The sequence below is a fragment of the Ciconia boyciana genome, chromosome 29, assembly GCF_034638445.1.
Source record: "Ciconia boyciana chromosome 29, ASM3463844v1, whole genome shotgun sequence".
NCBI lineage: Eukaryota > Metazoa > Chordata > Aves > Ciconiiformes > Ciconiidae > Ciconia > Ciconia boyciana.
The window spans coordinates 602,178-629,899 of record NC_132962.1 but is presented as its reverse complement, the minus strand read 5'-3'; the positions used below and the strand labels follow the sequence as shown (position 1 = coordinate 629,899).

Here is a 27,722-nt window from a genome sequence, read left to right as displayed (position 1 = left end):
GGGGCGGGGCGAAAGGGCCGGGGGAGGGTGAAGCGTCCTGGGGGTGGGGCGAAGGAACCGGGGGGCGGGATGTGGAGTCTGGGGGCGGGGTGAAGCATCCTGGGGGCGGGGCTAAGGGGCTGCGGGGCGGGACATGGGGTCTGGGGGCGGGGTGAAGGGACCTGGGGGCGGGACGTGGGGTCTGGGGGCGGGGCGAAGCGGCTTGGGGCGGGGCGAAGGGGGCGGGGGTCTGGGGGCGGGATGACGTCCCCGGGGGTGGGGCGAAGGGACTCAGGGGGCGGAGCTAAGGGGCTGGGGGCGGGACGTGGGGTCTGGGGGCGGGGTGAAGGGGCCGGGGGGTGTGGGGCGGGATTAAGTCCCCGGAGGCGGGGCGAAGAGACCGGGGGGGCGGGACGAAGCGTCCTGGGAGAGGGCGGGGTGCAGGGGCGTGGCGTGGAGCGAGGGGGCGTGGCGTGGGGCGTGGCCGGAAAGCGAAAGCGAAAGCGAAAGGGGCGGTGCGCGATGGCGGCGGGCGCGGAGCTGGGGCTGCTGCTGGCGGGTGAGGGCGGGGGCCCCGGGACCCCCAACCCCAGGACCCCCGGGCCCCCCGGACCCCCAACCCCGGGACCCCCAACCCCGGGACCCCCGGGCCCTCCCGGACCCCCAACCCCGGGCCCCCGGCCCCCCCACCGGAATCGCCCCGGGACCCCCGGGGCCCCCCCAGGACCCCTCCCCACCGTGACCCCTGGGCCCCCCACCCTGGGGACCCCCCCACTCCGTTGCCCCCTCCCCCCCCTGATTCCGGTTGGTCCCGCAGGGCTCTGCATGCTGGGGGGAGGGGCGGCGGATGGGGCCCCCCCGCCCCTCCCCCCCCTGCCCTGCCTCCTGCTGGAGGCGGGGGGGGGAGGGGCGCTGCTGGGGGCCCTGAGCCCGCGCCCCGCCCTCCTGCGGCTGCGGGGGCCCCGAGCCCCCCAAACCCCGACACCCCCAGGACCTGGACCCGGATGTGACCTTTGACGTCACCGGTACGTCACGACCCCCACCCCCCGCCACCCTGAAACCACGTGTCACCAGGGGTGTCCCCCCCCGCGGTCCCCGTCACCCCCAAAGTGGCCCCAAGGTCATTGTCACCCCCCTGGGGTCCCTGTCACCCTTCCCCTGCCCCACACATGGGGGTCAGCACCCAGCCCTGCCCCATGGGGAGCTCAGCACCCTCCTGCCCCACATATGGGGGTCAGCACACAGCCCTGACCCACACGTAGGGGGCACCACCCAGCTCTGCCCCATCGTGGGGGAGGGGGGTCAGCACCCTCCTGCCCCACACGTGGGTGGGAGTCAGCACCCTCCTGCCCCACACGTGGGGCTTAGCACCCACCCCTGCCCCATGGGTGGGGGTCAGCACCCTCCTGCCTCACACGTGGGGCTCAGCACGCAGCCCCACACATGGGTGGGGGTCAGCACCCTCCTGCCCCACACGTGGGGGGCTCAGCACCCAGCCCTGCCCCATGGGTGGGGGCTCAGCACCCTCCTGCCCCACACATGGGTGGGGGTCAGCACCCTCCTGCCCCACACGTGGGGCTCAGCACCCACCCCTGCCCCATGGGTGGGGGTCAGCACCCTCCTGCCCCACACGTGGGGCTCAGCACCCACCCCTGCCCCATGGGTGGGGGTCAGCACCCTCCTGCCTCACACGTGGGGCTCAGCACGCAGCCCCACACATGGGTGGGGGTCAGCACCCTCCTGCCCCACACGTGGGGCTCAGCACCCAGCCCCACACATGGGGGTCAGGACCCTCCTGCCCCACACATGGGGGGCTCAGCACCCAGCCCCACACATGGCTGGGGGCTCAGCACCCTCCTGCCCCACACGTGTGGGGCTCAGCACCCTCCCGTCCCCGCAGACCCCTGGGGTGCCCTGGCCAAGGCGTGGGGTCCCCCCTGGACGCCCCCCACCTGCGAGCTGAGCCCCACGGGGCCGACGCTCACCCCCCCGCCCTGGGCACCCGCCCTGGCCCCCGCCGGCCGCAGCCCCCCCGGCCTGGGGGGCCCCTGGTGGGTGGCGGCCCTGGGGACCCCCGGCTACGGCGTCACCGCGCTGCTGCAGGGACAGCCCCGCCCCGCCACCGCCACCGCCACCGCCGCCACCGGTAAGGGGGGGCCCCACATGGGGCCCCCCACGTCCCTTTGGGTCCCCCCACGTCCCTTTGGGTCCCCCCGTGTCCCCGCGTCCCTTTGGGTCCCCCCGTGTCCCCGTGGGTCCCCCCGTGTCCCCACGTCCCTTTGGGTCCCCCCATGTCCCTTTGGGTCCCCCGTGTCCCCCGTGTCCCCCCGTCCCCACGTCCCCTACGGTCCCCTACGGTCCCCATGTCACCTGCAGTCCCCATGTCCCCTACGGTCCCCTTCACCCCCACGTCCCCTGCGGTCCCCATGTCCCCCCGTCCCCATGTCCCCCTGCAGCCCCCAATCCCCCCCCATGTCCCCTATGGTCCCCTGCAGTCCCCATGTCCCCATGTCACCTGCGGTCCCCTACGGTCCCCATGTCACCTGCGGTCCCCATGTCCCCACGTCCCCTACGGTCCCCTTCACCCCCACGTCCCCTACGGTCCCCATGTCCCCTGCGGTCCCCTGCGGTCCCCACATCCCCTGCGGTCCCCATGTCCCCATGTCCCCCTACGGTCCCCATGTCCCCCTGCGGTCCCCACGTCCCCTGCGGTCCCCACGTCCCCTGCGGTCCCCATGTCCCCACGTCCCCTACGGTCCCCATGTCCCGTGTCCCCCCCCCGTCTCCCCGCAGCCGCTCTCTCGATCTTCACCCTGACCCCGGAGCTGGGGGGTTCCCCGGGGGCCCCCCTGGAGCTGCACTGCGCCTTCGCCGCCCCCCCCGGCCCCTTCGCCCTGGAATGGCGGCACCAGCACCGCGGCGCCGGCCGCCGCCTCCTCGCCTACGACTCGGCCGCCGCCCGCGTCCCCGCGGCCGCCCCCGGCGTGCGGCTGCTGCTGGGGACGGCGGCGGAAGGGGGGGTCCGGGAGGTGACGCTGCGCCTCGACGCCCTGACCGTCGCCCACCAGGGCGCCTACGTCTGCGCCGTCTTCCTGCCCCGCGGCCAGGCCCAGCAGCTCCTGCGCGTCCGCGTCCTCGGTCAGTGCCGCCGGGGCCGTACGGCGCCCGTGGGGCCGCTCCCGCCTCCTATATGGACCCCGCGGGGGTGGGAGTGGGCGCCAGCACCCCCCAGTGCCCGTATAGGGGAAAGGGCGGGGCTGGGAGGGCTATAATGGGGGTCAGATGTAGCGCACGGGGCCGTATAGATCGTATGGGACCGGTCCGTAATCCTATATGGATTCTATATGTGGGGTAAGAGCAGGTCCCGGCATCCCCCAGTGCCTGTATATAGGGCAGGACCTGTCCGGGAGGGTTATACTGGGCCTCAGACATATCAGACAGGGCCATATAGGTAATATTGGACCGGTCTGTAATCCTATATGGACCCCGCCGGGGTGGGAGCGGGCGCCAGCACCCCCCAGTGCCCGTATAGGGGAAAAGGCGGGGCTGGGAGGGCTATAATGGGGGTCAGATGTAGCGCATGGGGCCGTATAGATCGTATGGGACCGGTCTGTAATCCTATATGGACCCCGCCGGGGTGGGAGCGGGCGCCAGCACCCCCCAGTGCCTGTATATAGGGCAGGACCTGGCCGGGAGGGTTATACTGGGCCTCAGACATATCAGACAGGGCCATATAGGTAATATTGGACCGGTCTGTAATCCTATATGGACCCCGCGGGGGTGGGAGCGGGCGCCAGCACCCCCCAGTGCCCGTATAGGGGAAAAGATGGGGCTGGGAGGGCTATAATGGGAGTCAGATGTAGCGCACGGGGCCGTATAGATCATATGGGACCGGTCTGTAATCCTATATGGACCCCGCCAGGGTGGGAGCGGGCGCCAGCACCCCCCAGTGCCCGTATAGGGGAAAAGATGGGGCTGGGAGGGCTATAATGGGCCTCAGACATATCAGACAGGGCCGTATAGATCATATGGGACCGGTCTGTAATCCTATATGGACCCCACGGGGGTGGGAGCGGGCGCCAGCACCCCCCAGTGCCCGTATAGGGGAAAGGGCGGGGCGGGGAGGGCTATAATGGGGGTCAGATGTAGCGCATGGGGCCATATAGATCGTATGGGACCGGTCCGTAATCCTATATGGATTCTATATGTGGGGTAAGAGCAGGTCCCGGCATCCCCCAGTGCCTGTATATAGGGCAGGACCTGGCCGGGAGGGTTATACTGGGCCTCAGACATATCAGACAGGGCCATATAGGTAATATGGGACCGGTCTGTAATCCTATATGGACCCCGCGGGGGTGGGAGCCGGCACCAGCACCCCCCAGTGCCCGTATAGGGGAAAGGGCGGGGCTGGGAGGGCTATAATGGGGGTCAGATGTAGCGCACGGGGCCGTATAGATCATATGGGACCGGTCCGTAATCCTATATGGATCCTGGAGGGGGTGGGACTGGGCAGCAGCATCCCCCAGTGCCTATAGGGAGGAAAGGAGGGGGCTGGGAGGGCTCTGTTGGGGCTCAGATGTATAGGACCGGGCCATATAGATCATATTGGACCGGTCCATAATCCTATATGGCCGCCGGTGGGCTGGGACTGGGTGCTATAGGGCAGCTCCAATCCCCACAGAGGGGCTGGTCTATAGGGCCTGTCCCCATATGGGGACCGGTCTATAGGGGCCGTATTGGCCCGGGCCATACAGGATCCGGACCGGTGTCGTGTGTGTGTGTGTGTGTCCCCTCCTCGTCCCCCAGAGCCCCCCAGGGTGACGCTGCACCCCGCCCCGCTGGTGGTGGCCCCGGGGCTAGCGGCCGAGCTGCGGTGCGAGACCTCGGGCTACTTCCCCCTGGACGTGGAGGTGCGGTGGCAACGGCGGGCCGGGGACTCGGGGACAAAGTTGCCCCTCGGGGACACCGTGACCGAGAGCTGGACCTCGGGCCACCGCCGAGGTCCCGATGGCACCTTCAGCCGCAGCAGCGGAATTCGCCTGGTCCCCGCGCGTCCCCACCACCACGGGGACGTCTACGCCTGCGTGGTGACCCACGCCGCGCTGGCCGCCCCCGTGCGCGTCCGCGTCCGCCTGGAGGTGGCCGGTGAGTGGGGACGTCAGGGGACGTCGGGAGTGGGAACGCCGAGGGGGACGGGATTGGAGGTGGGGACACCAAGGGACGTCAGGGAGCGTGGTTGGGGACACCAAGGGCCACCAGGGACCGTGGTTGGGGACACCAAGGGACACCAGGGCCATGGTTGGGGACACCAAGGGACACCAGGGCCATGGTTGGGGACACCAAGGGACATCAGGACCATGGCTGGGGACACCGTGGGGTGCCAGGACTGGGTTTGGGGACACCAAGGGACACCAAGACCATGGTTGGGGACACCAAGGGACATCAGGACCATGGCTGGGGACACCGTGGGGTGCCAGGACTGGGTTTGGGGACACCAAGGGACACCAAGACCATGGTTGGGGACACCAAGGGACATCAGGACCATGGCTGGGGACACCAAGGGGTGCCAGGACTGGGTTTGGGGACACCAAGACCATGGTTGGGGACACCAAGGGGACCAGGATTGGAGTTGGGGACACCAAGGGACATCAGGCCCATGGTTGGGGACACCAAGGGACAACAGGACCATGGTTGGGAAGGTCTAAGGGCCACCAGGACCATGGTTGGGGACACCAAGGGACATCAGGACCATGGCTGGGGACACCGTGGGGTGCCAGGACTGGGTTTGGGGACACCAAGGGACACCAAGACCATGGTTGGGGACACCAGGGGGACCAGGATTGGAGTTGGGGACACCAAGGGACATTGGGCCCATGGTTGGGGACACCAAGGGACATCAGGACCATGGTTGGGAAGGTCTAAGGGGCACCAGGACCATCGTTGGGGACACCAAGGGACATCAGGACCATGGTTGGGGACACCAAGGGACACCAAGACCATGGTTGGGGACACCAAGGCCAGGATTGGAGTTGGGGACACCAAGGGACGTCAGGACCACGGTTGGGGACACCAGGACCAAGGGTTGGGGACACCAAGGGACATCAAGACCATGGCTGGAAGCTCTAAGGGCCACCAGGCCCAGAGTTGGGGACACCGCGGAGTGCCAGGCTTGGAGCTGGGGACACCGAGGGCCACCAGGACCGGGGTTGGGGACACCGAGGGCCCAGCAGGCCCACGGGCGGTGGCCGCGGTGGCTCAGGCGTCCCCTGTCCCCAAGGTGCCGCGGGGCCGGGCGTGGGGGACGCGGTGGGGCTCTGCCTGGTGGCCTTCGTCCTCTGCGGGCTCTGGCGCTGGCTCCGCCCCCCCCGTGAGTCGTGTCCCCAGGCGTCCCCCTGTCACCCTGTCCCCGTCCCCGTGTCCTCCCGTCCCCCCTTTTATCCCCCTGTCCCCCTCCTTGTCCCCGTGTCCCCTTCCCTGTCCCCACGTCCCCTCCTTGTCCCCAAGCCCCCGTGTCCCCCTCCTTGTCCCCATGTCCCCATGTCCCCATGTCCCCAAGCCCTCCCATGTCCCCATGTCCCCTTGTCCCCATGTCCCCTTGTCCCCATGTCCCCAAGCCCCCCATGTCCCCGTGTCCCCTCCTTGTCCCCATGTCCCCAAGCCCCCCATGTCCCCTTGTCCCCCTCCTTGTCCCCATGTCCCCTTGTCCCCATGTCCCCAAGCCCCCCCATGTCCCCGTGTCCCCCTCCTTGTCCCCATGTCCCCAAGCCCCCCATGTCCCCTTGTCCCCCTCCTTGTCCCCATGTCCCCTTGTCCCCATGTCCCCAAGCCCCCCATGTCCCCGTGTCCCCCTCCTTGTCCCCATGTCCCCAAGCCCCCCATGTCCCCTTGTCCCCATGTCCCCGTGTCCCCTCCTTGTCCCCATGTCCCCAAGCCCCCCATGTCCCCGTGTCCCCCTCCTTGTCCCCGTGTCCCCCTCCTTGTCCCCATATCCCCAAGCCCCCCATGTCCCCATGTCCCCTTGTCCCCATGTCCCCAAGCCCTCCCATGTCCCCGTGACCCCTCCTTGTCCCCATGTCCCCAAGCCCCCCCATGTCCCCGTGTCCCCCTCCTTGTCCCCGTGTCCCCGACGGTGGCAGCCCCCTGACTCCCCCTTCTCTCCCGCAGCCCCAGGCCCCGACCAGGAGCCCAAGGTAACGTCCCCGTCCCCGTCCCCGTCCCCGTCCCCGTCCCCGTCCCCGCGGGGTGCCGGCCCCCCCACGTCCCCAAGTGTCCCCGCGCCTCACCTGTCCCCTGTCCCCTCCTGCAGAAGGCGCAGTGACCCCGCCGCTGGAGCCCGATGACATCGACGCCCCAAATAAAGTGGTTTTTTCCCCAAAAAAAAGTGGTGGTGGTGTGGCTGTGTCCCCCCGTGTCCCCCCAGTGTCCCCGTGTCCCCACATCCCCGATGTCCCCATGGCCCCCACATCCCCTCATGTCCCCCGATGTCCCCCGTTCCCCGATGTCCCCACGTCTCCTGATGTCCCCACGTCCCCACATCCCCGATGTCCCCATGTCCCCCCGTTCCCCCATGTCCCCACGTCCCCCCACATCGTCCCCCAATGTCCCCACGTCCCCCGATGTCCCCACATCCCCCGATGTCCCCCCCTGTTCCCTATGTCCCCACGTCCCTCCATGTCCCTTCATGTCCCCCACAGCCCCTGATGTCCCCCATGTCCCCTCATGTCCCCCCGATGTCCCCACGTCCCCCGATGTCCCCACGTCCCCCGTCCCCTGATGTCCCCACATCCCCCAATGTCCCCCCTGTTCCCCCATGTCCCCACATCCCCCCGTTCCCCCATGTCCCCGATGTCCCCACGTCCCCTGATGTCCCCCATGTCCCCCCGTCCCCCCATGTCCCCTGAGGTCCCCATGTCCCCACATTCCCCAGTGTCCCCCCATGTCCCCCATGTTCCCACGCCCCCCATGTCCCCACGTCCCCCGATGTCCCAATGTCCCCCATGTCCCCAATGTCCCCCTGTCCCCTGATGTCCCCATGTCCCTGTGTCCCCAGTGTCCCCCATGTCTCCCGATGTCCCCGTGTCCCCTGTGTCCCCCATGTCCCCCATGTCCCCATGTCCCCCATGTCCCCCGTCCCTCGATGTGCCCGTGTCCCCTGTGTCCCCCCATGTCCCCAATGTCCCCCCGTCCCCCATGTCCCCATGTCCCCTGTGTCCCCCATGTGTCCCCATGTCTCCCCCGATGTCCCCATGTCCCCATGTCCCCCATGTCCCCAATGTCCCCCTGTCCCTCGATGTCCCCGTGTCCCCTGTGTCCCCCATGTCCCCCATGTCCCCATGTCCCCCGATGTCCCAGTGTCCCTCCATGTCCCCAATGTCCCCCCTGTCCCCCATGTCCCCACGTCCCCCCCGTGTCGTGTGTGTCCCCCCGCGGGTGCCACTTCGCCATCGGAAGCCGCTCCCGCCGTGCGGTTTCCTGCCGGGCTATAGGGGCGGGGACGTATAGCCCGGCCCGGGGACACCACGGAGGGACAGAGGGGACACGGGGACACTCCTGTCCCCCTCCTCCCCCCCCCTCCCCGCCCTTATCCAGCTCCGGGCCCTGCCGGCGGCCCCGATCCAGCTCCGGGCCTTGGCGGCGGCCGGGCCGGGCGGCGGCGGCGGCGGCTCCGTTCCAGCGGCGGCTTCGATCCGGGCCGGGCTTTGCGGCGGCCCCGCCCCCCCCCTCCCCGCGTCGCCTCTGGCGCCCCCCAGCGGCTCCGCGCGGCGCTGCGGGACCCCGGAGGAGGCGAGGGAGGAGGCGGCAGGTGGGGGGGGGGGGACGGGACTGGGGGGACTGGGAGCACTGGGAGCACTGGGAGCAGCGGGAGGGGGGACTGGGGGACTGGGGGACTGGGAGCAGGAAGTGGCGGTGCTGGGAGGGGAACTGGGGGCACTGGGAGCGGACTGGGAAGCAGAACTGGGGGACTGGGAGAGACTGGGAGCACCAGGGGTGGGGGACGGGGTTACTGGGAGCAGGGAACTGGGGGGACTGGGGGACTGGGAGCACTGGGAGCAGCGGGAGGGGGACTGGGGGACTGGGAGCAGGAAGTGGCGGTGCTGGGAGGGGAACTGGGGGCACTGGAAGCGGACTGGGAAGCAGAACTGGGGGACTGGGAGAGACTGGGAGCACCAGGGGTGGGGGACGGGGTTACTGGGAGCAGGGAACTGGGGGACTGGGGGGACTGGGAGCACTGGGAGCAGCGGGAGGGGGGACTGGGGGACTGGGGGACTGGGAGCAGGAAGTGGCGGTGCTGGGAGGGGGAACTGGGGGCACTGGGAGCGGACTGGGAAGCAGAACTGGGGGGACTGGGAGAGACTGGGAGCACCAGGGGTGGGGGACGGGGTTACTGGGAGCAGGGAACTGGGGGACTGGGAGCACTGGGAGCAGCGGGAGGGGGACTGGGGGACTGGGTGCGTGGGGCGTGGGGGAGCTTACTGGGAGGACTGGGAGGACTGGGAGCAGGAAGTGGTGGTGCGGGGAGAGGGGACTGGGGGGACTGGGAGGGACTGGGAGCGCTAGGGGTGGGGAGACGGGGTTACTGGGAGCAGGGACTGGGGGAGTGGGAGCACTGGGCGAGACCGGGGAGAGTGGGAGCAGGAAGTGGCGGTGCTGGGCGAGGGAACTGGGGGGACTGGGAGCCGGAACTGGGGGAACTGGGAGGGACTGGGAAGAGGAACTGGGGCAACTGGGAGCACTGGGGGAGGGGGGACGGGGTCACTGGGAGCGGGGACTGGGGGGACTGGGAGCAGGAAGTGGCGGTGCTGGCAACAGGAACTGGGAGGTACTGGGAGCACTGGGTGTGGGGCCACTGGGAGCACTGGGAGCTTGGGGTTGGGGACTGGGGTTACTGGGAGTGGGGACTGGGGTTACTGGGAGCAGGGGGTCGAGGGAGGCTGTGGGGCCGTACTGGGAGCACTGGGAGGACCCATGGGAGCACTGGTGAGGGCAACAGGGTGGCACTGGGAGCACTGGGGCGCTATGGGGCAGCACTGGGGGGGCTATGGGGCAGCACTGGGGGGGCTGTGGGGCAGCACTTGGCGGCCGTGGGGCAGCACTAGGGTGCTATGGGGCAGTACTGGGAGCACTGGGGAGGCCGTGGGGCAGCACTGGGCGGCCGTGGGGCAGCCAGTGGGTGCTGAGAGGGGTCCCCTGTCTCCCAGGGCCACCCCAACATGGCTGCGCCGTGGGGCTGAGCATGGGGCAGAGGCCACTGTGGGGCTGAGCCCCCCTCCCGTGGTTTGGAACCTGCCGTGGGGCTGACCCCCCCACCGTGAATCTGAGTCTGCTGTGGGACTGAGCCCCCCCCCCCCCCGTGGGTCGGAGCCCACCGTGGGTCAGAGCCCGCTGTGGGGCTGAGCCCCCCTCCTGTGGATCAGAGCCTGCTGTGGGTCAGAGCCCCCCATGGGTTGGAGCACGCCGTGGGTCAGAGCCCCCCTCCTGTGGATCAGAGCCCGCCGTGGGTCAGAGCCCCCCTTCTGCGGATCAGAGCCCACCGTGGGTCGGAGCCTGCCGTGGGGCTGAGCCCCCGTCTTGCATATCAGAGCCCGCTGTGGGTCAGAGCCCACTGTGGGTCGGAGCCCGCCGTGGGGCTGAGCCTCCCGTGGGCCTGAGCCCCCCTCCTGTGGATCAGAGCCCGCTGTGGGTCAGAGCCTCCCGTGGGTCGGAGCCCGCCGTGGGGCTGAGCCCCCCTCCTGCGGATCAGAGCCTGCTGTGGGTCAGAGCCCGCCGTGAAGCTGAGCCTCCCGTGGGTCAGAGCCCGCTGTGGGTCAGAGCCCCCCTCCTGTGGATCAGAGCCTGCCGTGGGTCGGAGCCCCCCGTGGGTCGGAGCCCGCCGTGGGTCAGAGCCCCCCCTCCTGTGGGTCGGAGCCCGCCGTGGGTCGGAGCCCGCCGTGGGTCAGAGCCCCCCTCCTGTGGATCAGAGCCTGCCGTGGGTCGGAGCCCGCCGTGGGTCAGAGCCCCCCCTCCTGTGGGTCGGAGCCTGCCGTGGGTCGGAGCCCGCCGTGGGTCAGAGCCCCCCCTCCTGTGGGTCGGAGCCCGCCGTGGGTCGGAGCCCGCCGTGGGTCAGAGCCCCCCTCCTGTGGATCAGAGCCCGCCGTGGGTCAGAGCCCCCCTCCTGTGGGTCGGAGCCCGCCGTGGGTCGGAGCCCCCCTCCTGTGGATCAGAGCCCGCCGTGGGTCAGAGCCCCCCTCCTGTGGGTCGGAGCCCGCCGTGGGTCGGAGCCTGCCGTGGGGCGCCCCATGCTGCCGCGGGCGCTGCGGGCGCTGCTGGAGGGGGCCCGGCCCCCCCCGGGCCAGGAGCCGGGGGTCGTGCTCAGCTCCTACCGGCCCCGCCCCCGACCCCACCCCGACCCCCCAGGTGAGACTTGGGGGCACGGGGGGAGGGGTCCTGGGGCACCGGGGGGTCCCAAGGCGGGGGGGGTTGGGGCGTGGGGGGGGCTGATGGGTGCAGCTGGGGGAGGGGTGGGGGTGGGTGCAGCTGGAGGGGGGGGAGCTGGGTGCTCTTGGGGCGCTACTGGGGGAGCTGGGTGCCATTTGGGGTGCCAGGCACCCTTGGGGGCGGTGGGTGCCCTTGGGGGGTGATGGGTGCCCTTGGGGGGCAATGGGTGCCCTTGGGGGTGATGGGTGCCCTTGGGGGCGATGGGTGCCCTTGGGGGTGATGGGTGCCCTTGGGGGCGATGGGTCCCTTTAGGGGGTGATGGGTGCCCTTGGGGGCGATGGGTCCCCTTGGGGGTTATGGGTGCCCTTGGGGGCAATGGGTGCCTTTGGGGGCGATGGGTGCCCTTGGGGGTGATGGGTCCCCTTGGGGGGCAGTGGGTGCCCTTGGGGGTGATGGGTGCCCTTGGGGGTGATGGGTCCCTTTAGGGGGTGATGGGTGCCCTTGGGGGGCGATGGGTGCCTTTGGGGGCGATGGGTGCCCTTGGGGTGATGGGTGCCCTTGGGGGCGATGGGTCCCCTTGGGGGCGATGGGTGCCCTTGGGGGTGATGAGTCCCTTTAGGGGTGATGGGTGCCCTTGGGGGCGGTGGGTGCCTTTGGGGTTGTGGGTGCCCTTGGGGGTGATGTGTCCCTGTGATGGGTGCCCGGGGCGGTTGGGTGCCCCTGGGCGTTTTGGGTGCCCGGGGGTTGTTGGGTGCCCGGGGGTGACGCTGGGTGCCCGGGGCGGGGTTGCCCGACGGTTGCCCCGCGGTGACGTCAGGTGCCCCAGGGGTTGTTGGGTTCCCCGGGGGTTGTTGGGTGCCCGGGGGTGACGCTGGGTGCCCCGGGGGGGGGGGGTTGCCCAATGGTTGCCCCGGGGTGATGTTGGGTGCCCGGGGTTTTTGGGTGCCCCGGGGAGGGGTTGGGTGCCCGGGGGTTTGTGGGTGCCCGGGGGGTGACGCTGGGTGCCCGGGGCGGGGGTTGCCCGACGGTTGCCCCCGCGGTGACGTCGGGTGCCCCCGGGCCGGCGGTGCGGCAGGAGGAGCGCGAGTCCGGCCGCGGGGGGGCGCTGTTCTCGCTGGCCGCGGCTCCCCCGGGTCCCCCCGCCCGCCGGCTGCGGGCGGCGCCGCTGCCGCGCCTGGTGCGGCACCTGCTGGAGGCGGCGGCGCTGGGGGACGGCGGCTTCGGCCCCGCCTTCCTGGGCACCTTCCGCGCCTTCGCCCGCCCCGCGGACGTGCTGGGGCTGCTGCTGCTGCGGTGCGGGGGCTGGGGGGGGTGGGGGTGGGGGAGGGGGCTGGGGGGCGGGGAGGGGGCTGGGGGGTGGGGTGGGGGTGGGGGGAGGGGCTGGGGGGCGGGGGAGGGGGCTGGGGGTGGGGAGGGGCTGGGGGCGGGGAGGGGAAGGGGGTGGGGAGGGGCTGGGGGGCTGGGGAGGGGCTGGGGAGCGGGGAGGGGGAAGAGGGCTGGGGGGTGGGGAGGGGCTGGGGGACGGGGGAGGGGAAGGGGGTGGGGAGGGGGCTGGGGGGCCGGGGAGGGGGGCAGGGGAAGGGGGAGGGGCTGTATGGGGAGGCTGGGGGGCAGGGGGCTGGGGAGGGGGCTGGGGGGAGGAGGGGCTGGGGAGGGGCGAGGGGGAAGAGGGCCGGGGAGGGGGTGGGGAGGGGGCTGGGGGGCAGGGGAGGGGGAAGGGGGTGGGGAAGGGGCTGGGGGGCAGGGGAGGGGGTTAGGGGTGGGGAGGGGGGAGGGGCTGGGGAAGGGGAGAGGGCTTTATGGGGGGCTGGGGAGGGGAGCAGGGGGCTGGGGGAGCGGGGAGGGGGAAGGGTGCTGGGGAGAGGGGGAGGGGGGCTGGGGAAGGGGAGGGGGCTGTATGGGGGGCTGGGGGCAGGGAGGGGGAGGGGGCTGGGGTGGGGAGCAGGGGGCTGGGGGGCGGGGGAGAGGGGGCTGCAGGGGGCAGGGTGCTGTATGGGGGGCAGGGTGGGGGCTGGGGGGCATTGCATGGGGTCAGGGTGCTGGGGAGGGTCCGGGTGCTGCAGGGGGGTCAGGGTGCTGCAGGGGGCAGGGCAGGGGGCTGGGGACATCACAGGGTGCCCTGACCCCCTCCCCCCTTCTCCTTCCCCCAGGCTGGAGGAACTCGGGCGCTCTCAGCGGCCCCCAGCACCCCGCAGCTGACCGAGGCCAAGGCGTGAGCGACCCCCGACCCCCCCGTGTCCCCAAGTGTCCCCATGTCACCCCCCACTGACCCCCCCCGCCCCCCAGGGCCCTCTCGGCGCTGCTCTGCTCCTGGCTGGACGGGTACCCCGAAGATTTTAGGGGACCCCAGGTCCCCCCCTTGCTCGAACGCTTGATCCAGGTGCTGGGCCCCGGCTCGGAGGCCGCCCGGCGCCTGCAGGCTTGGGGGGGGCCCCCCCAAACTGGGGGGCCCCCCCCCGGGGAGGAGGAGGGGGAGGAGGAGGAGGAGGAGGAGGACGCCGACCCCCTGGAGATCCTCTCCTTCCAGGCCCAGGAGGTGGCCGAGCAGCTCACCCTGACGGAGGCGGTGAGGGGGGGCCGGGGGGGCACCCCAAAACCCACGGCACCCCGAAACCTCCCCGCCGGCACCCCAAACCCCCCAGCACCCCAAAACCCCCAGCACCCCAACCCCCCAGCACCCCATAACCCCCAGCACCCCATAACCCTCCCGGCACCCCAAAACCCCCAGCACCCCGAAACCTCCCCCGGCACCCCAAACCCCCCAGCACCCCAAAACCCCCAGCACCCCAAAATCCCCAGCACCCCAAAGCCTCCCCCAGCACCCCAAACCCCCAGCACCCCGAAACCCACAGCACCCCAAAACCTCCCCCTGCACCCCAACCCCCCAGCACCCCATAACCCCCAGCACCCCAAAACCCCCAGCACCCCAAAACCTCCCCCCGGCACCCCAACCCCCCAGCACCCCAAAACCCCCAGCACCCCAAAACCTCCCCCCAGCACCCCACCCCCCGGCACCCCAAAGCCTCCCCCAGCACCCCTGACTCGGCCCTGGGCCCCCCAGCCCCCGTCCCTGCTCCGTGTCCCCCATCCCCAACGCCCCTGTCCCCCGTCCCTGTCCCCCTGTCCCCACGTCCCCGTGTCCCCTGTCCCCCTGTCCCCCATGTCCCCATGTCCCCCATGTCCCTGATGCCCATGGCCCCTGTGTCCTCCGTGTCCCCATGTCCCCCATGTCACCCTGTCCCCCATCCCCGATGCCCATGTCCCGTGTCCCCGTGTCCCCACGTCCCCATGTCCCCCATGTCCCCTGTCCCCCATGTCCCTGTCCCCCATGTCCCTGTCCCCCATGTCCCCTGTGTCCCCATGTCCCCCGCGTCCCCTGTCCCCCGTGTCCCCTGTCCCCATGTCCCTGATGCCCATGGCCCCTGTGTCCCATGTCCCCACGTCCCCCATGTCCCCTGTCCCCATGTCCCTGATGCCCATGGCCCCATGTCCCCTGTGTCCCCATGTCCCCTGTGTCCCCCGCGTCCCCACATCCCCATGTCCCCTGTCCCTGTGTCCCTGATGCCCATGTCCCCATGTCCCCCATCCCCAATGCCCATGTCCCCATGTCCCCCGCATCCCCACGTCCCCCGTGTCCCCCTGTCCCCGTGTCCCTGATGCCCATGGCCCCATGTCCCCTGTGTCCCCTGCGTCCCCACATCCCCCATGTCCCCTGTCCCCGTGTCCCTGATGCCCATGGCCCCATGTCCCCCGTGTCCCCATGTCCCCATGTCCCCCGCGTCCCCACGTCCCCCGCGTCCCCTGTCCCCGTGTCCCCGATGCCCATGTCCCCATGTCCCCTGTGTCCCCCGCGTCCCCACGTCCCCCGCGTCCCCTGTCCCCGTGTCCCTGATGCCCATGTCCCCATGTCCCCTGTGTCCCCCTGTCCCCAGGAGCTCTTCCTACGCCTGGTGCCCTACGAGTGCCTGGGGGCCCTGTGGTCCCGGCGGGACAAGAGGGGCTGGGAAGGGGCCTGTCCCAGTGTCCGGGCCACCGTGCACCAGTTCAACCAGTTGGCGGGGGCCGTGGTCCGCTCCTGCCTGGGGGACACGGGGCTGCGCCCCCCCCAGCGCGCTCGCCTGCTGGAGAAGTGGATCCGCGTGGCCGAGGTCAGCGGGGACCCGAGACGGGGGGGGGGGGACAGGGGGACACATGGTGGTGGTCACTATGGAGGTGGCATCATGGAGGGGTTTCATAATGGGATGATCCCAGTGGAGGTGGCCCCATGGAGGTGGTGCTTAATGGTGGTCCTTAATGGTGGTCCTCAATGGAGGTGGTCCTTAATGGTGGTCCTCAATGGAGGTGGCCCCATGGAGGTGGTCCTTAATGGTGGTCCTCCATGGTGGTCGTCAATGAAGGTGGCCCCATGGAGGTGGTCCTTAATGGTGGTCCTCAATGGTGGTCCTCAATGGAGGTGGTCCTTAATGGTGGTCCTCAATGGAGGTGGCCCCATGGAGGTGGTGCTTAATGGTGGTCCTCAATGGAGGTGGCCCCATGGAGGTGGTCCTTAATGGTGGTCCTTAATGGTGGTCCTCAATGGAGGTGGCCCCATGGAGGTGGTCCTTAATGGTGGTCCTTAATGGTGGTTCTCAATGGAGGTGGTTCTGTGGAGGTGGTCCTTAATGGTGGTCCTCAATGGAGGTGGCCCCATGGAGGTGGTCCTTAATGGTGGTCCTCAATGGAGGTGGCCCCATGGAGGTGGTCCTTAATGGTGGTCCTCCATGGTGGTCCTCAATGGAGGTGGCCCCAGTGGAGGTGGCCCCATGGAGGTGGTCCTTAATGGTGGTCCTCCATGGTGGTTCTCAATGAAGGTGGCCCTTAATGGTGGTCCTTAATGGTGGTTCTCAATGAAGGTGGCCCCATGGAGGTTGTCCTCAATGGTGGTCCTCAGTGGAGGTGGCCCCAGTAGAGGTGGCCCCACGGAGATGTTCCTCAAGGAGGTGACCCCAGTAGAAATGACACCAGTGGAGGTGGCCCCATGGAGGTGTTCCCTGATGGAGATGTCCCTCAATGGAGGTGGCCCCAGTGGAGGTGTCTCCATGGAGGTGGTCCTCAGTGGTGGTCCTCAATGGAGGTGGCCCCAATGGAGGTGGCCCCATGGAGGTGGTTCCATGGAGGTGTTCCTCAATGGTGTTCCCCAAAGGAGGTGGCCCCATGGAGGTGTTCCTCAAGGAGGTGACCCCAGTAGAGAGGACCCCAGTGGTGGTGGCCCCATGGAGGTGGTCCTCATTGGTGGTCCTCAATGGAGGTGGCCCCAGTAGAGGTGGCCCCACGGAGGTGTTTCCCGATGGACATGTCCCTCAATGGAGGTGGCCCCAGCAGTAGTGTTCCCCAAAGGAGGTGGCCCGATGGAGGTGGTCCTGCAGGAGGTGACCCCAGTGGAGGTGGCCCCATGGAGGTGGTTCCATGGAGGTGGTCCTCAATGTGGTCCTCAGTGGTGGTCCTCAATGGAGGTGGCCCCATGGAGGTGGTTCCATGGAGGTGGTTCCATGGAGGTGTTCCTCAATGGTGTTCCCCAAAGGAGGTGGCCCCATGGAGGTGTTCCTCAAGGAGGTGACCCCAGTAGAGAGGACCCCAGTGGTGGTGGCCCCATGGAGGTGGTCCTCATTGGTGGTCCTCAATGGAGGTGGCCCCAGTAGAGGTGGCCCCACGGAGGTGTTTCCCGATGGACATGTCCCTCAATGGAGGTGGCCCCAGCAGTAGTGTTCCCCAAAGGAGGTGGCCCGATGGAGGTGGTCCTGCAGGAGGTGACCCCAGTGGAGGTGGCCCCATGGAGGTGGTTCCATGGAGGTGGTCCTCAATGTGGTCCTCAGTGGTGGTCCTCAATGGAGGTGGCCCCAATGGAGGTGGCCCCATGGAGGTGGTTCCATGGAGGTGTTCCTCAATGGTGTTCCCCAAAGAAGGTGGCCCCATGGAGGTGTTCCTCAAGGAGGTGACCCCAGTAGAGATGACCCCAGTGGAGGTGGCCCCATGGAGATGGTCCTCAATGGTGGGGTCCTCAGTGGAGGTGGCCCCATGGAGGTGTTCCCCAATGGAGGTGACCCCAGTGGAGGTGGCCCCATGGAGGTGGCCCCATGGAGATGGTCCTCAGTGGTGGGGTCCTCAGTGGAGATGGCCCCATGGAGGTGGCCCCATGGAGATGGTCCTCAATGCTGGGGTCCTCAGTGGAGGTGGCCCCACGGAGGTGGCCCCATGGAGGTGGCCCCATGGAGATGGTCCTCAATGCTGGGGTCCTCAGTGAAGGTGGCCCCACGGAGGTGGCCCCATGGAGGTGGCCCCATGGAGATGGTCCTCAATGCTGGGGTCCTCAGTGAAGGTGGCCCCATGGAGGTGGCCCCATGGAGGTGGCCCCATGGAGATGGTCCTCAATGCTGGGGTCCTCAATGGAGGTGGCCCCATGGAGGTGGCCCCATGGAGATGGTCCTCAGTGGTGGGGTCCTCAATGGAGGTGGCCCCATGGAGGTGGCCCCATGGAGATGGTCCTCAGTGGTGGGGTCCTCAATGGAGGTGGCCCCATGGAGGTGGCCCCATGGAGGTGGCCCCATGGAGATGGTCCTCAGTGGTGGGGTCCTCAATGGAGGTGGCCCCATGGAGGTGGCCCCATGGAGGTGGCCCCATGGAGATGGTCCTCAGTGGTGGGGTCCTCAGTGGAGGTGGCCCCACGGAGGTGGCCCCATGGCTGTGTTCCTCAGTAGAGGTGACCCCAGTGGAGCCGCTCCCCGTGGAGGTGGCCCTGTGGCATTGTCCCCAGTGGGGCGGTGTCCCTGTCCCCAACCCCGGCTGTCCCCGCGTCCCCAGGAGTGCCGCGCCCTGAGGAACTTCTCCTCGCTCTGCGCCATCATCTCGGCGCTGCAGTCCAGCCCCGTCCACCGGCTCCGGCAGAGCTGGGAGGAGACCAGCAGGTACGGGGACACCGGGGGGGACACCGGGGGGGACGCCGGGGGGGACGCCGGGGGGGAGGCGGTGACGCGGTGGCCTTGTCCCTGTCCCCAGGGACGCCCAGCGCAGCTACGCGGAGCTCAGCGCCATCTGCTCCGAGCAGGACAACTACAGCGCCAGCCGCCAGCTGCTGCTCCAGGCGGGGACCTGGCCCCAGCCCTGGCCCCAACCCTGTCCCTTGTCCCCAACCCCGTCCCCAACCCTGTCCCTTGTCCCCAACCCCGTCCCTTGTCCCCAACCCTGTCCCTTGTCCCCAACCCTGTCCCTGGCCATGTCCCCGACCCCATCCCCTGTCCCCAACCCTGCCCCCAACCCTGTCCCTTGTCCCCAACCCCGTCCCCAACCCTGTCCCTTGTCCCCAACCCTGTCCCTGGCCATGTCCCCGACCCCGTCCCCTGTCCCCAGCCCTGTCCCTTGTCCCCAACCCTGTCCCTTGTCCCCAACCCTGTCCCCTGGTGATGTCCCCAACCCCGTCCCCTGTCCCCAACCCTGTCCCCTGGCCATGTCCTCAACCCTGTCCCCTGTCCCCAACCCTGTCCCCTGGCCATGTCCCCAACCCCGTCCCTTGTCCCCAACCCTGTCCCCTGGCCATGTCCCCGACCCCGTCCCCTGTCCCCAGCCCTGTCCCTTGTCCCCAACCCTGTCCCCTGGCCATGTCCCCAGCTGTGTCCCTTGTCCCCAACCCTGTCCCCTGGTGATGTCCCCAACCCCATCTCCTGTCCCCAGCCCCATCCCCTGTCCCCAACCCTGTCCCTTGTCCCCAACCCCGTCTCCTGTCCCCAACCCCGTCCCCAGCCCTGTCCCTTGTCCCCAACCCCGTCCCTGGCCACGTCCCCAACCCCGTCTCCTGTCCCCAACCCTGTCCCCTGGCCATGTCCCCAACCCTGTCCCTTGTCTCCAACCCTGTCCCTGGCCATGTCCCCGACCCCGTCCCCTGTCCCCAGCCCTGTCCCTTGTCCCCAACCCTGTCCCTTGTCCCCAACCCTGTCCCTGGCCATGTCCCTGACCCCGTCCCCTGTCCCCAGCCCTGTCCCTTGTCCCCAACCTTGTCCCCTGGCCATGTCCCCGTCCCCTGTCCCCAACCCCATCCCCTGGCCATGTCCCCAGCTGTGTCCCTTGTCCCCAACCCTGTCCCCTGGTGATGTCCCCAACCCCGTCCCCTGTCTCCAGCCCCGTCCCCTGTCCCCAACCCCATCCCCTGTCCCCAGCCCTGTCCCTTGTCCCCAACCCTGTCCCCTGGCCCCAGCCCTGTCTCCAACCCCATCCCTGTCCCCAACCCCGTCCCCAACCCCGTCCCCTGTCCCCAACCCTGTCCCTTGTCCCCAACCCCGTCCCCTGTCCCCAACCCCGTCCCCAACCCCGTCCCCTGTCCCCAACCCTGTCCCTTGTCCCCAACCCCGTCCCCTGTCCCCAACCCCGTCCCCAGCCATGTCCCCTGTCCCCAACCCGGACCCCTGTCCTTGTCCCCATCCCCAACCCTGATCCCTGTCCCCTGTCCCCAACCCTGTCCGCTGTCCCCAACCCTGTCCCCTGTCCTTGTCCCCAGCCCTGTCCCCCCATACTCCGCTGTCCCCGCTCCTGTCCCCCGCTGTCCCCAAGCCCCCGTCCCTCCGCCGTGTCCCCCCTCACTCCCCCTCTCCCCCAGGACCCCCCGGAGTCCCCTCCCGCCGCCAGCCCCGCCGCCCCGCAGCAGCGCCCCATGGTGAGGGAGGGGACACGGGGACCGGGAGGGGACAGTGCCACCACCTGACCTCACCTCTGGGTGTCCCCATGTCCCCCCCCCCGTGTCCCCTCCCCAGGGGGTCGTGCCCTACCTGGGCACCTTCCTGCGTGACCTGGTGATGCTGGATGCGGCCATGAAGGGCGGGCGGGAGGTGGCACTTGGGGACCCACCAGGGGTTGTCCCCAAGGGGGGGGGGGGGATGTCCCCAAGGCAGGCTGTCCCCATAAAGGGGGTGTCCCCAAGTGGGGGTGTCCCCAAGGTGAGGGGGTCCCAAGGGTGAGGGGGGGTGTTCTCAAGGGGGAATGTCCCCAAGGGTGAGGGGGTGTCCCCAAGGAAGGGGGTCCCCAAGGAGGGGTGTCCCCAAGGGTGAGGGGGTGTCCCCAAGGGGGGGAGGTGTCCCCAAGGAGAGAGGGGGATGTCCCCAAGGCAGGCTGTCCCCAAGTGGGGGTGTCCCCAAGGAGAGGGGTGTCCCCAAGGGTGGGGGCTGTCCCCAAGGCAGGCTGTCCCCATAAAGGGGGGTGTCCCCAAGTGGGGGTGTCCCCAAGGAGGGGGTGTCCCCAAGGGTGAGGGGGTGTCCCCAAGGGAGGGAGGTGTCCCCAAGGGTGAGGGGGGTGTCCCCAAGGCAGGCTGTCCCCGTAAAGGGGGTGTCCCCAAGTGGGGGAGGTGTCCCCAAGGGGGGGGGGATGTCCCCAAGGCAGGCTGTCACCATAAAGGCGGGTGTCCCCAAGTGGGGGTGTCCCCAAGGAGGGAGGGGTGTCCCCAAGGGGAAATGTCCCCAAAGGAGGGGGGTGTCCCCAAGGGGGAGTGTCCCCAAGGGAAGGGGGGGGTCCCCAAGGCAGGCTGTCCCCAAGGTGGGGGTGTCCCCAAGGTGACACCTCCCCCCCGTCCCGCAGGACGGCTACATCAACTTCGAGAAGCGCCGCAAGGTCTGTGTGTCCCCCCGTGTCCCCCCATGTCCCCTACGTCCCCCGTGTCCCCTACGTCCCCCATGTCCCCTGTCCCCCGTCCCCCGTGTCCCCCACATCCCCATGTCCACGTCCCCCCATGTCCATGTCCCCACGTCCCCTATGTCCATGTCCCCCATCCCATGTCCCCCTATATCCCCATGTCCTCACGTCCCTGTCCCCACATGTCCCCATGTCACCCCATGTCCTCACGTCCCTGTCCCCACATGTCCCCATGTCCCCTATGTCCCTGTCCCCACGTCCTGTACGTCCATGGCCCGTCACCCCACATCCCCATGCCCCTGTCCCCCGTGTGTCCCCATGTCTCCCTATATCCCCATGTCCCTGTCCCCATATGTCCCCTACATCCCCCCACATCCCCCATGTCCCTGTCCCCATGTCCCCCACATCCCCATGTCCCCTGTCCCCCACGTGTCCCCATGTCACCCCCATGTCCCCCCACATCCATGTCCCTGTCCCCATATCCCCTACGTCCCCCCACATCCCCCACGTCCCTGTCCCCATATGTCCCCATGTCCCCTACATCCCCCCACATCTCCCATGTCCCTGTCACCATGTCCCCATGTCCCTGTCCCCATATCCCCTACGTCCCCCCACATCCCCCCGTCCCTGTCCCCATATGTCCCCACGTCCCTATGTCTCCCCACGTCCCCTATGTCCCCCACATCCCCACGTCCCTGTCCCCATATGTCCCCATGTCCCTGTCCCCATATGTCCCCATATCCCTACATCCCCCACGTCCCTGTCCCCATATGTCCCCACGTCCCCTACGTCCCCACATCCCCCACGTCCCTGTCCCCACGTCCCTGTCCCCATATGTCCCCATGTCCCTGTCCCCATATGTCCCCATATCCCCTACATCCCCCACGTCCCTGTCCCCATATGTCCCCACGTCCCCTACGTCCCCCCACATCCCCACGTCCCTGTCCCCACGTCCCTGTCCCCATATCCCCTACATCCCCCACGTCCCTGTCCCCATATGTCCCCACGTCCCTATGTCCCCCCACATCCCCACGTCCCTGTCCCCATGTCCCCATATCCCCTACATCCCCCCACGTCCCTGTCCCCATATGTCCCCATATCCCCTACATCCCCCATGTCCCTGTCCCCATATGTCCCCACGTCCCTATGTCTCCCCACGTCCCCTATGTCCCCCACATCCCCACGTCCCTGTCCCCATATGTCCCCATGTCCCTGTCCCCATATGTCCCCATATCCCCTACATCCCCCCACGTCCCTGTCCCCATATGTCCCCACGTCCCCTACGTCCCCCACATCCCCACGTCCCTGTCCCCACGTCCCTGTCCCCATATGTCCCCATGTCCCTGTCCCCATATGTCCCCATATCCCTACATCCCCCACGTCCCTGTCCCCATATGTCCCCACGTCCCCTACGTCCCCCACATCCCCCACGTCCCTGTCCCCACGTCCCTGTCCCCATATCCCCTACATCCCCCCACGTCCCTGTCCCCATATGTCCCCACGTCCCCTATGTCCCCCCACATCCCCACGTCCCTGTCCCCATGTCCCCATATCCCTACATCCCCCACGTCCCTGTCCCCATATGTCCCCACGTCCCCTATGTCCCCCCACATCCCCACGTCCCTGTCCCCATATGTCCCCATATCCCCTACGTCCCCCACGTCCCCATATCCCCTCCGCCCCCATCCCCCGTGTCCCCCCCCGGGTGTCACCGCGTGTCCCCGCCGTCCCGCAGGAGTTCGAGGTGCTGGCGCGGGTGCGGGGGCTGCAGGGGCGGTGCCGGGGCTACGGGGGCCACCTGCGCCCCCAGCCCCGCTCCCGCCGCTGGCTGCGCAGCCTGCGGCCCCTGCCCGAGGCCCGCAGGTGGGGCGGGGCCCACGGGTGGCGGCCCCGGGGTCCCCACGGGGGGGGGGACACACATGGCCCACGGGGGGGGACGACACACATGGCCCACGGGTGGCGGCCCCGGGGGTCCCCACGGGGAGGGGGGACACCTGGCCCACGGGTGGCACCTCCCGGGGTCCCCATGGTGGGGGGACACATGGCCCACGGGTGGCGGCCCCCGGGGTCCCCACGGGGGGGGGGAGACACCTGGCACATGGGTGGGGGTCCTGGCATGGGGGTGGTGGCTCCTGGGGATCCCCACGGGGGGACACACATGGCCCACGGGTGGCACCTCCCGGGGTCCCCACGGGGGGGACACACCTGGCCCACGGGTGGCACCTCCCGGGGTCCCCATGGTGGGGGGGACACATGGCCCACGGGTGGTGGCTCCCGGGGTCCCCACGGGGGGGGGAGACACCTGGCACATGGGTGGGGGTCCTGGCATGGGGGTGGTGGCTCCTGGGGATCCCCACGGGGGGGACACACACCTGGCCCACGGGTGGCACCTCCCAGGGGTCCCCACGGGGGGGACACACCTGGCCCACGGGTGGTGGCTCCTGGGGTCCCCACGGGGGGACACACACAGGGACGGGACACCTGGCATGGGGGTGGCACCTCCCAGGGGGCCAGTGGGTGGGGGGCTGGGGGGCTGGGGGGGCTGGAGGGGTCCCACCCACGGGTGGCACCTCGCAGGCTGTGTCGTGCGTGTCCCCCCGCGGGTGGCAGCTCCGGGGTGCCAGGTCCCCCCGTCCCCTCTCTCGGCAGCCACAGCCTCTCCTGCGAGATCGAGCCCCCGGGGACCCCCCCGCCCTCCCCGCGCCCCCAAACCCGCCCTGGTCATCACGCACTGCGCAGAGTGAGTGGGGGGGCTGGGGGGGCACATCCTGAGCCCCCCGTCACCCCTGATTCCCCCCCACCCCCCCCAGGCTCCTGAGCTCCGTGGGGACCCCCACGGTGGCCTGGGACCAGCCCTGCCCCCGCGATGTCGCTGTCACCCCCGGGCCCCCAAGCTGCTGTCACGCCTGGAGCAGGTGAGACCCCCCCCCCAAAATCCAGGGGGGGGGGGGGGGAGTGCCCCCATCAGGACCCCAAAAGCCTCCCAAAATCCAAGGGGGGTTGGGGTGTCCCATCCCCCCATCACCACCCTGACCCCCCAAAATGGGGGGGCTTTCAGGGGAGGTCCCCCCATCACCACCCTGAAAGCCCCCCCCCCCCCAAAAAGCCCAAGGGAGGCTTTGGGGGGGGGGGCACCCCAAAAAGCAGGGAGGGGTGGGGGTGACCCAAGCCCATCAGCAGCACCCCAAAAATACCCCCCCCCATAAATCCGGGGGGGTTGGGGTGCCCCCCCCCCCCAAAACCCCCCCCTTGAATTTTTTTTGGGGGGGGCATGGGTCCCCCAATCCAAAGGGGGGGGCCAGGACCCCCAAAATCCCCCCCCAGCTTGTTTTGGGGTGCTGGTGGGATGGGGGCACCCCAAAAGCCCCCACTTGGATTTATTTTTTTTTTTGGGGGGTGTTTTGGGGTGCCCCCCATCACCCCCCCTTTGTGTGTCCCCCCCAGGTGAAGTGGCCGTCGGTGTCGGCGCTGGACGAGGCGGCTGCCCCCCGCCGCCGGCCCCGGCCCCTCCTCGGGGACGCTGTCCCCCCGCGGTCACCGGCGCTCGGCCTCCTGCGGCTCAACCTTCCCCCCCAAAAACGGGGGGGGGGCAGGGGGGGGGGGGCCCGGGGGGGGGCCCCCCCCTTCCGACTGCCGCATCATCCGCGCCCGCATGGACCTGCACAACGGCAGCCTCTACAAGAGCATCTTGGTGAGGACCCCCCCAACCAAAATAAATTGGGGTCCCCAGAGGCCCCCCAAATCCAAGAAGGTTTTGGGGTGCCCCCCAAAAAAAAATCCCGGGGGGGGGCTTTTGGGCTGCCCCCCCCCACCAACACCACCCCAAAACACCACGGCGGGCGGCTTTTAGGGTGCATATCCCCCCCCGGGTGTGTGTGGGGGGGGTATTTTGGGGGTGCTGACCCCCCTAAAATTTGGGGGGATTTTGGGGTGCTGACCCCCGCCCCCCCCAGATCACCAGCCAGGACAAGACGCCGGCCGTGGTGGCCAAAGTCCTGGAGAAACACGGGCAGGATCCGGCCGCTGCCCCCCGCTTCCAGCTGCTCCAGCTGCTCCCCGAAAACCGAGGTGAGCTTTTTTTTTTGGGGGGGGGCCCTAAATCCCCCCCGCACCCCAACCCCCCTCACCCCATTCCCCCCCCCTCAGAGCTACTCCTGCCCCCCTCCGCCAACGTCTTCTACGCCATGACCGGCACCAGCTTGGATTTCACCCTGCGCCCCCAAGAATTTGGGGGGGGGCCCCGGCTTTGCCCCCCCCCTCCTCAACCCCGGGGGGTCGAGCTCAGCGCTACCTTCCCCAAAATCAAAGCCACCGGCCGCAAGATCACCCGCGCCCTCTTTTAGGGGGACCCCCCCCCCCCCCAAATAATTTGGGGGGGGGGACGGGGGACACCCCAACACCGGTGACACTACGGCAATAAAGACACTATGGGGGGGGGGACACGCTGCAACGCCCACAGCCGTGGCTCTGTGTTTTGGGGGATTTATAAGGGTGGGGGGTTTGGGGGGTTGGGGTTCAGGGGTACCCCAAAATGTTCAGGCCTTCCCCTGCGCCCGCTGCAGCTCCTGCTGCAGCCGCCCCAGCGTCTCGCGCTGCTGCTCCGAGCGTCGCTCCAGCTCCTGCATCTGCTGCTCGTAACGCTTGCTGCCGAATTTTTTGGGGGGGGTGTAAAAGATTTGGGGGGTCACACCAACCCCACAGCCCCCCAAATCCATCCCCCGTACCCACATTTCGCCGGTGATGTAATCCAGGCGTTTGCCGACGGTGGTTTTGGCTTCTTCCATCTCTTGCTTCACCAGCACCGGCCCCATCAGCTTGAAAATGGTGTTGGTGGCATCCAGCAGCTCCAGCTCCTGGGGGGGTGGGTTTTTTTGGGGGTCCCCTAGGGTTTGGGGGTCCCCTAGGGTGTGTGGGGGTCCCTAAGGTGTCTGGGGGGGGGGTCTCCGGCGTTCACCCACCTCCTTCACGATGTTGTTCTCCGTCAGCTGCGCCTCCAGCTTCTGCCGCGCCGTCACCGAGCGGCTCAGGTCTGGGGGGGGGGCACAAAAAGGGGGTCACCCAGCCCCCACGGTGGTGGCACCCCGAAATAGGGGCCCTGCGGCACCCACGAGGGTGGGGGGACTGGGGGGGGTGGGGAGGCAGAGGTTTGGGGGAGGGAGGGGATATGGGGTGTGGAGGTGGGCGAGGGGTGGGGGGGAAGGGATTTGGGGGGTTTATGGGGGTGCAGGGGGGTGATGGGGGGCAGGGGGGATTTCTGGGGTGCAAGGGGGGCAGGGATTTGGGGGGTTTATGGGGTGCAAGGGGGAGTTGTGGGGTGCAGGGGGATTTCTGGGGTGCGGGGGGCAAAGAGATTTGGGGGGCTTATGGGGTGCAGCGGGGTGATGGGGTGCAAGGGGGCCAGGGATTTGGGGGGTTCTGAGGTGCAGGGACGTTATGGGGGTGCAGGGGGATTTATGGGGTGCAAGGGGGCAGGGATTTGGGGGGGTTTGGGGTGCAGGGGGCGGTTTTGGGGGCAGGGGGCCGGGCCGTACCCTTCTGGAGCTGCTGGTATTTCTCCAGCTCCCCCTGAAGCTTCTTCTGGATCTGCTCCGCCATGGGGGGCTGGGGGGTGGTCACGGAGCCCCCCAAAACTGCCCTGGACACCCCCCACCCCGTAGGGACCCTACAGCCCCCCCGCCCCCAGGCCAGCTCCGTGCCCCATGGGGAGCCCCTGCACCCCAACCCCCCCGGAGCCCCCCAGACACCCCCAACCCACAGAGACCCCAAGCCCCCGGGGACCCCCAGGGCTTTACAGGGACCCCAAGAGCCTCCCCCCCCCCATAGCCCCCCAGAGGCCGCCTCGCCCCCCTCCACCCCCAGGGCCCCCCAGACCCCCATAAGGCCCCCGGACCCCAAACTCCCTTGAACCACCCCCCACGGCCCAGACCCCCCAGGAGCCCCCCACCCTAGAGCCCCCCAGACCCCCAGGACCCCCGAGCCCCCCACCTCTCCGCTCGCCTCACGCAGAAACCGGCGCCGGCCCCGCCCCTCCCCCGCCGCCCACGTGACGCGCCTGCGCACTCCCTGGCTCGCACACACATTCCCCCCGCCACCAGCGCCACGCCCCTCCACACCGCGCCTGCGCACCCCGAGGTCCACCACCCCGCTATACCAGCGCCACGCCCCCACACCAACACCACGCCCTCACACCAACACCACGCCCCTCCACGCCAACACCACGCCCCCACACCAACACCACGCCCTCCACGCCCCCACACCAACACCACGCCCACACCCCAACACCACGCCCCCGCTCTCTCCGCGCCCTCCCTCCACCAATACCACGCTCCCCTCCACCACGACCACGCCCTCCTCCACCTTCCCCGCCGCGCCCCAGCCCTTCGGCCCCGCCCTCCCGGCGCGGCGCGCAGGCGCAGTCCCCCCGTTCCCGCCGCTCCCGGGGACTTTGCCCCCGCCCGCGGGTCCCCGGGAGCAGAACGGCGGCGGCGGGGGGGGGGGGGAACACGGGACCCCCCGGTAAGCGGCGGGGTGGGGGGGGATGCGGCGGCGGCGGCGGCGGTGGGGGTGGTGGGCGGTGCTGGCGCTGGCGCTGCTGGGGCTGGGGCTGGCGGGGAGCGGGAGGGGCGAGGAGCTGCTGGCGGCGGCGGTGGCGGCTTGGCGGGAGCGGGGCGGGGGTTGCA

General features: G+C 69.6%; 3 protein-coding genes across 4 annotated transcripts; 2 read left to right on the top strand and 1 right to left on the bottom strand.

Annotated features, from left to right (window-relative positions):
• The first annotated feature begins 465 nt into the window (after nt 1-465).
• Nucleotides 466-7,357, top strand: TAPBP (TAP binding protein). Its single transcript, XM_072847997.1, is given in 9 exon segments — nt 466-538; nt 797-975; nt 977-1,004; nt 1,880-2,125; nt 2,773-3,117; nt 4,786-5,124; nt 6,257-6,346; nt 7,144-7,169; nt 7,286-7,357. Coding segments are annotated over 9 exon segments (1,302 nt in total). The 5' UTR covers nt 466-501; the 3' UTR covers nt 7,298-7,357.
• Nucleotides 7,358-8,480: 1,123 nt separating this feature from the next.
• On the top strand, nt 8,481-25,482 carry RGL2 (ral guanine nucleotide dissociation stimulator like 2). The gene is given in 20 exon segments (XM_072847838.1): nt 8,481-8,782; nt 10,179-11,370; nt 12,471-12,687; nt 13,430-13,442; nt 13,545-13,606; nt 13,681-13,960; nt 15,327-15,542; nt 18,232-18,335; nt 18,427-18,511; nt 20,018-20,074; nt 20,172-20,246; nt 20,989-21,021; nt 22,778-22,905; nt 23,692-23,745; nt 23,747-23,762; nt 23,853-23,957; nt 24,487-24,525; nt 24,527-24,733; nt 24,996-25,110; nt 25,189-25,482. Coding segments are annotated over 19 exon segments (2,118 nt in total). The 5' UTR covers nt 8,481-8,782; nt 10,179-11,255; the 3' UTR covers nt 25,386-25,482.
• A 55-nt stretch (nt 25,483-25,537) lies between these two features.
• On the bottom strand, nt 25,538-26,642 carry PFDN6 (prefoldin subunit 6). 2 transcript variants are annotated; one of them, XM_072848124.1, is made up of 4 exons: nt 26,574-26,642; nt 26,001-26,071; nt 25,767-25,895; nt 25,538-25,686 (listed from the first exon to the last, which is right to left on the bottom strand). In XM_072848124.1, the coding sequence occupies exons 1-4, from the start codon at nt 26,635-26,637 to the stop codon at nt 25,558-25,560; spliced, it is 393 nt and encodes a 130-aa protein (XP_072704225.1). In that variant the 5' UTR covers nt 26,638-26,642; the 3' UTR covers nt 25,538-25,557. The 2 variants fall into 2 exon arrangements, with proteins under 2 accessions (XP_072704225.1, XP_072704226.1); XM_072848125.1 differs by having other exon boundaries at nt 25,771-25,895.
• Nucleotides 26,643-27,722: the final 1,080 nt, after the last annotated feature.

Bases quoted from the DNA above. Each gene is read 5' to 3' on its own strand.
- PFDN6 (XM_072848124.1), bottom strand. From the start codon at position 26,637: ATGGCGGAGCAGATCCAGAAGAAGCTTCAGGGGGAGCTGGAGAAATAC. The intron at 25,896-26,000 runs GTGGGTGAACGC...CCACCCCCCCAG, and splicing joins AGAACAACATCGTGAAGGAG to GAGCTGGAGCTGCTGGATGC. The intron at 25,687-25,766 runs GTACGGGGGATG...AAAATTCGGCAG, and splicing joins ACATCACCGGCGAAATGTGG to CAAGCGTTACGAGCAGCAGA.